This window comes from Lipotes vexillifer, unplaced genomic scaffold (assembly GCF_000442215.2).
Source record: "Lipotes vexillifer unplaced genomic scaffold, Lipotes_vexillifer_v1.1 scaffold671, whole genome shotgun sequence".
NCBI classification, from domain to species: domain Eukaryota; kingdom Metazoa; phylum Chordata; class Mammalia; order Artiodactyla; family Lipotidae; genus Lipotes; species Lipotes vexillifer.
The window spans coordinates 27,969-38,235 of record NW_006782851.1 but is presented as its reverse complement, the minus strand read 5'-3'; the positions used below and the strand labels follow the sequence as shown (position 1 = coordinate 38,235).

The window sequence follows — 10,267 nt, the reverse complement described above, 5'->3', positions numbered from 1 at the left end:
TCCACACGGCCGTTTTGCCACGAGATGATTAACAATGTCTGTGGGGTCTGGTTTATTATATTTGAACTGAGCTAGTACCAGGCAGCAGATAAAACCGTGGTCTTAGAATTTCTCCAGGACCCCCTGGTAGCTCATCTGGGGGCACGTCCTGGCTTCAAACCCAGCTGCCTTTGCTCTCCCTGATGGCTGCTTCGAAAGGGATCCCGCCAGACCTCCACAGACGAAGCTTTGTTAACTCATCCCCTATTGCTGGTCAGACTCAGGCTCCACCATTCAAAAGGCAGAAGGCATAAAGGTAAATACAGACAGGAGAAAGGATTTTACATCCGGTCCTGCAGCCTCTCCATGTACTCTCGGAAGCCCTGGGACGCCCCCAGCCCCACGTCTGGGCACACCCACTGGATGCTGTCATCACTGTCAAACGGGATGGAGCTGGTGTACGGACCGCCGTCCTCCGGGAGGATGGTGGTGTAGGACGTAAACTTGACCCTCTTCCTCTTTGGGCCGGACGAACTCAGAGGTTCGTTTGTCACGTCTTTCTCGTAGACAAAGTCAGAAGGTCTGAGCAGCTGACTAGGGAAAGTCTTCTGGGAACCGCCGTTCAGAAGGAAGTTCCTCTCCTCGGACTGCAGCCCCCTGTCGATCATGGTCGTGCAGTCCTCCGACGGGAGGGTCACGTCCACCGGGTTCTCCAAAAGCTCCACGTCGTTCCCCAGCCAGACCCAGTCGTGGGAATGGGGGATGTCGCCTTGCTCGCTCACGGCGAATCTTTTGTGCCTGTATTTCCAGGCAAACGCCACACAGTTAATTAAGAAGACCAAAATGGCCAGGCAGAAGACGCAGAGCAGGGCGTACATGCCGATCTCCAAGTCGGTCAACCCCCTGGAGGTCACCGTAAGGTCACTAGGATTATGGGGTTCCGGTAACTTCCCTTGAGTGGGGAAGCTTGTAAAGGCGTCTGGACCACCACTCTTGAGCAGCTTCTTATCCGTTCCTTCCATGGGAGACTGCGGGGTTGTGCTTTGGTTGGTACTTTCCCCGTGGCCGGCAGGGGCGCCATGTTGGAACCGCTGCTGCACTGCCCTCTCCTGGCCTCCTTCGCGCCCTATGCTGTTCCTCACGTGGTCTTTATATTCCCGACTGCCGCCCTCAACGTCGTTGGTGCCTCCTTGGTGCTCACCAGTATTTGCTTCAAATTTGACCTTGACGTTCCCTTTACCCACGGCAAGAACGCCCTTCCTCTTGGTCTTCTGACAGGGCTCACTGATCATCATTTCCAGTTTAATCAAGGGCCCTTGCCCTTCCCCCTCTGCAACGACAACCGGCCATTTGGACTGAAGGTTTGCCTGGACAGACACCACCATTTCATCCAATGATGAGACAGTGACCGAAAAATCCTTGGGATCGTAAATGTCTAAAGGTGTCACCGAACCGTCACTGAACAGAATCCAAGAACTGACTATTGCTTCCTAAGAAAAATGAAAGCAAAGCATCATGTTATAATCAGGTTCCTTCAAACCTGCAAATGTAAATGCGATTTCCTATGTAATATTATTTAAACATACAATCTGAGAAAAATTGATTTCTATGTTTTATTATCGTGAATAGCTCTCGACACTGCCTGGAACCGGCATCGGCCCTAAGCTATAGCTATAGTTGATGTGAGACACAAACAATATGCTTTAACAAGTGCATTAAAGTGTATATTAATTTATTGCATGCCAGACAACAGAATTTGACTTTGACCTTTCTAAAAACATTTTGAAAGATCAGGCAATTTATCTGAATCATATTCAGGTGCAACTAATCAGGCGCCTGCTCAAGAGAATATCCCTTTGAACATTCTTTATGAGGTAGCCAATGCTGATTGCTGGAACATGCACTGGCTGGAAGCACTTAAGGAAGGACGCGTTAGGAGACCAGCTGGCTTGAAAGGCACGGTGCCCTGGTATCTTTATCAATGACACGTCAAAGTTTAAAGATGGGGGAGAGTCTGAGAGTTGCCAATAATTGTCAACAGTGGTGACTGGGTGCCTATTAGCCATGCTTGTTCAAGTAGCTGAAATGGAATTTCTGAGCACAGTAAGTCCCCTACATACGAAACTTCAAGTTGTGAACTTTCAAAGATGCGAACGTGCGTTCGCATGTCCAATCACGTAAACCAGTTCACATGTCCGGCGTACATTTTCGCGTGCCTGCGTCCTCTGCAAGTGGTTGTGCTTTTGTGTCCTTTGCTGCACAGGACTGTATAGAGTACAGCAGTACTCTATTATCTCCCTCGTCCTCCCCTCCAGTCAGTAACTCTTCTTGCCTCTTCACTCGATGCTGGCCCCTGTGTGCCAGCTGTTGCACTGGACTACTGTACTTTTCAAGGTCCTTTACTGTAAGATTAAAAATGTCTTATTTTGGGCTTCCCTGGTGGCGCAGTGGTTGGGAGTCCGCCTGCCGATGCAGGGCACGCGGGTTCACGCCCCGGTCCGGGAAGATCCCACAGGCCGCCGAGCGGCTGGGCCCGTGAGCCATGGCCGCTGAGGCTGCGCGTCCGGAGCCTGTGCTCCGCAACGGGAGAGGCCACAACAGTGAGAGGCCCGCGTACCGCAAAAAAAAAAAAAAAGTCTTCTTTTTTTGTGTTTGTTTTTTATGTATTATTTATGTGAAAAGTATTATAAGCCTATTACGGTACCGTACTATATGGCCGATTGCGTTAGTTGGGTACCTAGGCTAACTTCGTTGGACTTAACGAACGCACTCTCGGAACGGAACTCGTTCATATGTAGGGGACTTACTTACTGTATCAAAAGGCACCTGCTTTGACAAAAGGGAAAACATGTGAGCCTTTGGTCACGGTCTAGCAGCGGACTGTGCCTAAAACAGATAAGGCTGCTCTAAAGCAAGTAGCATATGGGCATGTGGTTGGTGGATTAGAAACACATACGAGGAAAATGTATCTAAGCCACTGAGTCCTTTTCTCAGAGACAGGACAGACTGGATAAACAGGAAGACGCTTCAAGAATCACTAGTCCCAGCTATGAGTCCTCTCTCTACGGATCTCCTTTGCAGGATGTGAGAGCGAGAGAAGCGGTCTCAACTGGCCAGGGACGAAAGGATTCTGGACTCTTACTTGCTGTGGGGCTTGAAGAACATCCTGGGCAGCTGCTGTTGAAATGATGGCTCTTTTGTCCAACCTGTGAGGCTGCAGGAAAAGAGACAAGCCGGCCACCAACTGCACGCCCAGGTCCACGATGGTGACACGGTCATCCAGGACGGTCACCGTCTTCTCAGCCAGGATGGAGTCAGAGAGAGGCGACAGGACCTGCAGGGTCAGCGAGACACCTCAGTCTCTGCCCCTCACACCATTCAAAACTCCTTAACTGGTGTTTCCACCACCGTGTTCTCCCAGGTTTCCCGACATGAGTGCACGTATGGAAATTGTGTGTGTGAGCGTTATGCCCCTGTTCAATTACGCTCTCCAAGTGAGGGAGTTTTACAAATATCATCTTGGTCCATTTTCTTTACTTTGAGTCACATCATGATAGCAGCACTGTATTTTCAAAAAAAAACCAAACAAACCAACCATGATTTAATTTAAAGGCAATAACTAAAAATTGCCCACCTGGGTACCAAGCACCAAAGAGTAACATCTTTCCAACAACTAATATTTAGGTGTGAAAATGGCAGAATTGTGGTAAAACTTTAAAGGATTGGTGCTCGGCCATCTCTCCCTGCACTTATTCCTTTCAGTGGGCAGTTAGATGTCCACTACGGGCCATTAGTCACCATTGCGTGGGCTGCTGCGTCATCATTGGATAAACCAGGTAAGCAAAGTGGGAAAGAGAATCTTATTCTTCTAAGAAACCACTCCTAATGCACCATCTAGCTTGCAAGCGGGGGTGACTAACAAATGGAGAGGAATATCTAGTGGGCAGAATTTCTAGACCTGTCCTGCCAAAGAGGTCCTGCTTAATCTCTCAAACCTGTGAATATGATGAGAAATCACCCTCCCGACTATGTTATAGGATATGGCACAGTTGGCCTTAGAATAGAGAGGTTATGCTGGGTTAGCCGGGTGGGTCCCCTGTAATCACACGGGCAGAGGGCTTTCCCTGGCTGGTGGAAAAAGGAAAAGTCAGAGAGGTTCAAAGAGTGAGAATCTGGTGATGGAGAGGCCCCATGAGAAGGAAGGCAGGTGGCCTCTAGGAGCAGAGAATGAGCCCTGGCTGACAGTCCACAAGGAAACAGAGTCCTCAAGCCCACACTGCGAGGAACTGCATTCTGCCAGCAGCCTGAGCTGGGAAGCAAATCCTTCTCCGAAGCCCGCACAGAGGCCCAGCCTGGCCCACACCTTGACCACAGCCTTGTGGTACACTTGGCTTGGTACTCCAGGCTCACCTGGACTCCCAAGCTTCAGAACTCCGAGTTGATAACTTAGTGGTGCTTTAAGTTGGGAGACTGGCGGTGGTTTGTTACACAGAAATAGAAGAGTAATGAAAATATAACGTTGAGTACAGCTTTGTCAAAAATTAACTTTGGCAAAACCTAAAATCTGACTTAATTAGCTCTGAGCAGTAACATTTTAATTTGTTATTCAAAAACTATGCTGCACTCTTTCTGCAGAATTATCCTGTCAACGTTGCCTAGAAAATAGTTTTACTGTTTTACTACAGTAAAATGGAGAGTGCTTTTTATTAATTTTAGTGCAATACGTTTTACTTTTTAATTTTTTGTCCACTGTTAAGGTAAAACATAGCTAAATGTTTAATCCTCAAGTTTAGAAAATAAAACTAGCTTTCACAGGTTCCACCTACTGTCTTCTATCAGTGATACATGAAAAGTAAACTATCATATTGGGGGAAAGATTACTTAGACTGGGTGTTTAATTCAGCTTTGGTCAAAGAAATGAGATTTTTTTCTCAACTCTCTCCAAAACGCGAGATATAATTTGAGTCTGGATCGTTAGAACCGACGAACCCTCTGTTACTGCCCATGATTCTCTGACACAGGCGCACACCGCCCTGCACGACAGCGTCTACCTGGACCCTTATCAACACAGACCGGGGCTGTGGGAGGCGGCGAGGGGTGGGTGCCGGTACCTGCACGGTGGTGATGCCCGGCTCCCGGCCCACCAGGGTCCTGCCGTCCTGTAGCTGAGCAATTCTCGGCTCTTCCACCTTCATGAAATCCATCACGAGGTCAGTGACGTCAAACTGCCAGTCGGGGCCCAGCATGTAGCTCAGCTGACCCGAGTTGGGTGACTCGGCCACGAACTGGGTGAGGACGCGCACGAGGGCGCGCTGATGCTGCAGAGAGCAGCCTCTGCCCTTCCTTTCCTCGTCGTCTTCGTCCTCGCTGTCTCTGGCGGGCCTGGGACACACACACGGCAGAGCAAACGTCATCGCTGCGGGGAGGTGTCTCGCGCCCCCCTTTGTCCTCATTCCCCGTGACTCTGCCCTGCTCGGTGTGAGCTGCTCACCATCGGGTCACCCGCCGTCTGCTCCTTCGTTCATTCCCCGGGCACTGTCTGGTGGTCACCGAGCGCCACGCGCACTGCCACGTGCTCGGAGCACAGAAGCCCAGCTCGGCCCCTGCCGTGCCCGCCCAGCACCAGGCGGGGACCAGCCCCACACGGGCAGAGGCTGCATCTCTGTCCTGTGTTCTGGAAGTCTGCAACTTCATCAAGATCCCCCGTGCGGGGATGAACGGGGGCTAGAGGAGGGAACGGGAGGTCTGGGGTCAGAAGAGCCGGGTGGAGGCTGGCCTTGAGCCATCAGTCACTCCCGCATGGGCACCTCACCTTGGGAGTGGAGATGACAAGGACCCCCCTTACCGCCCTGCAGGTGTGCTTGAGCAGATGCAGGCCAGGTGTGACGACACCTGAGGGCGGCCCTCGTGAACCATCACCTGGGGACGGTGCCCACATCCGGCCCCTTCCCCGGATCAGGCCCTTCCATCTCTACAGAAGCGGCTTCCTCTGAGCTCCGGGCCCTAAAGGCGATCGGGGTAAAGCCTCCTACCTCCCATCCGCCCTGATCTGAGTGGTCGCCGACCCGCAGAGCTGCTGAAACTACTGAACCACGTCTGCCACCTGCGTCCTGGCTTCTCCCCCTTCCTCCTGTCCCCTTACTCACCTGCCCACACCCACCCTGAGAAACCCTCTCTGGCTCAGCCATTCTAGAACCTTCTCCTCGAGATACACCTGTCCCGTGTCCTTTATGAAAGGACCTGGTTTGATGGCTGCTGACTGGTCTGTGGCCCTCGGTGGATGGGTCTTGGGTCAGGGGAGAAAGGGGCAGAGACTTATACGTGCTGGGTTAGACCTAGCATGTGCCGGGTCCTGCCCTGCGTGCTCCTGTAAAGAGCTGACGTAAATGGGCCACGTGCCACCTGCCAGCCACACACAAGTGGCCCACGTCATCTGCACAGGCCCCGAGGAAAAGGGTGTTCTAGAAGCTGATCTCGCCGGTGAGGAAACTCAGGCACAGAGAGAAGGGGCAACTGGGTCACAGCCACACAACCGGTCACCTCGACATGGAGTCCAAGCCTGGCCGCTGTCCCTCTACTGGTGCCCTCTCCCTTTTTCTAAAAATTAAAACAAAATTTATTTGCTGCACCGCACAGCTTGTGGGACCTCAGTTCCCCAACCAGGGATCGAACCCGGGCCCTCGGCAGTGAAAGCGTGGAGCCCTAACCACTGGACCACCAGAGAAGTCCCTTTCTCTCCCTTTTTATAACAGACTTCATTTCTCTTCACAACAGCCCTGAAGCTCGCTCCTGTTTCTACATGAAGAAACCAAGGATCAGAGCAGTTAATATGAGGCCCAGAGAGTTCGTTATTAGCAGTTTGGGACGAGCACCATGTCACTCCTGAAACCCACTTTCTTAACAACGTGTCATTCCACCTCCCTGAAAGGTTAACCCTCAAGGTTAGAAAAGTAAAACTAGCTTTCACAGTTTCTACCATCTTCTATTAGTGATGGATATAAAGTAAATTATCATACTGGGGGGAGATTGCTTAGACTGAGTTTAATTCAGACTTGCCTGGTAAAAGAAATGAGATTTTTTTTTCCTCAACACTCTTTAAAATGGAAAAATTAATTTGAGTTTAGATTATTAGTTACAGGAAAAAAATTTTACCAGCACCTAGCAATTTGAGTTTCCCAAAGTGAGGGGTAAGTGTCCTTGCTGTTAAGTGAGATGATTTGATTTTAGGTGGCAGTAAAAACACTGACTGACATACAGAAAGGTTATTTCCATTTTATTTTTCAATCATCCTGATTATATCCCAGGGAACGTCTCTGTTCGGTGCCAGGTGACCTTCAAGGGCTCTCGGATACCTGCTAGTCTCTCCCAGCTCATAAAGACAAATTCAGACAAACAACTGTATCTACTCAGAATTTAATAACAATGTTTTATTTTCTTTGCATTAATTTTTACTAGTTGGCTATTTTTTGATAGTGATGTGGAGTTTCTCTTAAATAAATAGATAAAACTGAAGAAAGAACAGTAGTAAGTGTATTCTAGGTGGTACTCAAAAGTTGCAGTCTCATAAAAGTGGTGAGTGAATAAATGAAGTTTTAGAAATACCATATTAATAAAACAATTGCATTCTGTTGTGTTAAAAAAAAAAACTTTAAATTTCGAGGTCATTTCAAATTCACTGGAAGTTTAGAAGATCATACAGGGAGGTCCTGTACACTGTTTACCCAGCCTCCCAGATTTAACATCTTGCATACCTGTGGTACAATACCCAGACCAGCAAATTGACATTGGTACAAACCACAGAGCTTATTCAGATTTCGACAGGTTAATGAATACCCATTTGTGTGTGTGTATATGTAGTTCTATGTGATTTTTATCACATGCAGATTCATGTAATCATCACCATAACCGAGATACAGAACTGGTCCATCACCACAGGGGTGTCCTGTGTACTGCCTTACACTTCTAAACCATCTTTAACTCATGGCAACCACTAATCTGCTTTCTCTTTCCTATATCATCATAAATGGTACCACACTGCAGGTAACCTTTTGAAGCACTGGTCAGGATGTGGATGTGTGTGTAACTGGATGACTTAACACACTGCTGGTGGGAATGAAAAATGGAGCAGCCTCTCTGGAAAACAGTTTGGCAGCTTCCTTTAAAACTAAATATGCCCTTGGGCTTCCCTGGTGGCGCAGTGGTTGAGAGTCCGCCTGCCGATGCAGGGGACACGGGTTCGTGCCCCGGTCTGGGAAGATCCCACATGCCGCGGAGCGGCTGGGCCCGTGAGCCATGGCCGTTGAGCCTGCGCGTCCGGAGTCTGTGCTCCGCAACGGGAGAGGCCACAGCAGTGAGAGGCCCGCATACAGCAAAAAAAAAAAAAAAACTAAATATGCCCTTGGGCTTCCCTGGTGGCGCAGTGGTTGAGAGCCCGCCTGCCAATGCAGGGGACACAGCTTCGTGCCCCGGCCCGGGAAGATCCCACATGCCGCGGAGTGGCTGGGCCCGTGAGCCATGGACGCTGAGCCTGCGCGTCCGGAGCCTGTGCTCCACAACAAGAGAGGCCACAACAGTGAGAGGCCCGCGTACAGCCAAAAAAACCCCCAAAACAACAACAACAACAAAACAATAAACAAACAAGCAAAACAAACTAAATATGCCCTTAACATACAACCCAACAATTCCCCTCTCGGGCATCTTCCCCAGAAAAATGAAAATCTACATTCATACAAAAGCTTGTATGTCAAGCTTTTGTCATAGCATCTCTATCCAAAATAGCCCCACACTAGAAAAAAAAAACGTGTCCTTCCGTGGATGCATGATTAAGCAAACTGTGATACTCCCTACCAGAGGATACACTCAGCAAAATAAATAAATGAATTATGGAAACATGCAATGACTGGGGTGGATCTCAAGGGAATTATGCTGAATAGAAACATGTCCATTCCTAAAGGTTTCATACTGTATGGTACAATTTACCAGCTAGAGAAAACTTTCTGCTTTCAAAGGGCTCAACTGATGGATGATCTCCATATTTTAAGATTAACGGACTTGGAATTTTAATTACATCTGTAAAATCCTTTCACAGCAGTCCCAGATTTGTGCTTGATTGAATAACCAGGAGATGGGACTCCTGAAGGGATGTTACCTTTAGAATTCTGTCTACTGCAGGATGTATCCTTTCACTGAATTCTTGGGATAACTCTATTCAGTAACTCTATTGTCATCTCCAATTTATAGATGAAGAAACAGGAAGAGAGGGGTCAAGTGACTTGCCCAAGGTCACACAGCTATACGTGAGAAAGCCAGGGTGAAACTCAGCGGCCTTATTCCAGAGCCCACAACTTAACCATTGTACTGTGCTGCATAGAGGATGGCTGACATTTATAAGCAGGAAACTGAGGTAAGGTAGGAAAGAACAGGGAAGCAGGGAATAGAAAGAGAGCTCTTCCCTTAAGTGCCAGGCCTTGTGCTAGGTGCTTCTTATGCGTTGCATCGTTTTACTGAATCCTAGCAACTATTCTACGAGGTAAAAATGATTATTATCCCTATTATAATCGCCTCCTATTATCCCTATTATAATCCCTACTATAATCGTAAGTACCCAAGTCAGATCCATCTGAACTCCGATCCCACTATTACCCACAGTGGATGCAGCTTCCCTAGGGCCTAGGTCCCTGAGGACGTTTGCCTCAGATCGGAGCCCCAGGAACCTCAGAACCACAGTCCTCGATGAACTTCATTCCCCCACCCCCTTGGTTCCTCACCTTCGGTTGGAAGCCACTGGGATCCTCCACCCTTTGATCTGGCTCAGCTCCGTATCCGAGATGTCGACCTGCAGGGGGAGTCTGGGCGCCCAGACGGTGACCTCTAACTGCGAGGTGAAGTGCTGGTGGGTAAAGTTCACGATCGTGTCCACTTTGCTCTTCATCTCCTTCCCATTCGCAAAAATCGAATCGCAGCCGCTGGAGACCTTGGGGGAGGGGATAGAATCTCCCGATGCATCAGCAGGAAAAAGCCCGTGCAAAACCTGACAATGAAAGTTCATGAACTGCAACAGCTCTGATTTATGAGACCCAAGACAACCAGGAGAACATGACTTGAACAGAAGGTAATTTGTAGGCACTAATTAGGGACAAAGGCTGATAAACAGACTCCAGGAAAACCATTTTGTATTACGAACCACTGACAAGTAAAATCATAAACATAATTTAATGGAGTTCCATAACCTTTGTTGCCTTTTGTGTGTGTTTTCTTCCCTTTACCTCACCTCCTTTATGTACTCAAA

At 48.8% G+C, this 10,267-nt stretch overlaps 1 protein-coding gene across 2 annotated transcripts in view; it reads right to left on the bottom strand.

The window, feature by feature from the left end:
* Positions 1-214: 214 nt before the first annotated feature.
* Positions 215-10,267, bottom strand: part of LOC103080213 (transmembrane protein 132B-like) — a 34,806-nt gene continuing 24,753 nt past the window's right edge. The window contains exons 3-6 of one of the 2 annotated variants that reach the window (XM_007455443.1): positions 9,747-9,952; positions 5,091-5,361; positions 3,122-3,313; positions 215-1,469 (exon numbers count right to left, since the gene is read on the bottom strand). In XM_007455443.1, coding sequence (XP_007455505.1) covers positions 321-1,469; positions 3,122-3,313; positions 5,091-5,361; positions 9,747-9,910 — 1,776 coding nt within the window. In that variant the 5' untranslated portion in view covers positions 9,911-9,952 and the 3' untranslated portion in view covers positions 215-320. The remainder of the gene's footprint in view (positions 1,470-3,121; positions 3,314-5,090; positions 5,362-9,746; positions 9,953-10,267) is intronic. The other variant, XM_007455444.1, reaches the window with a different exon arrangement.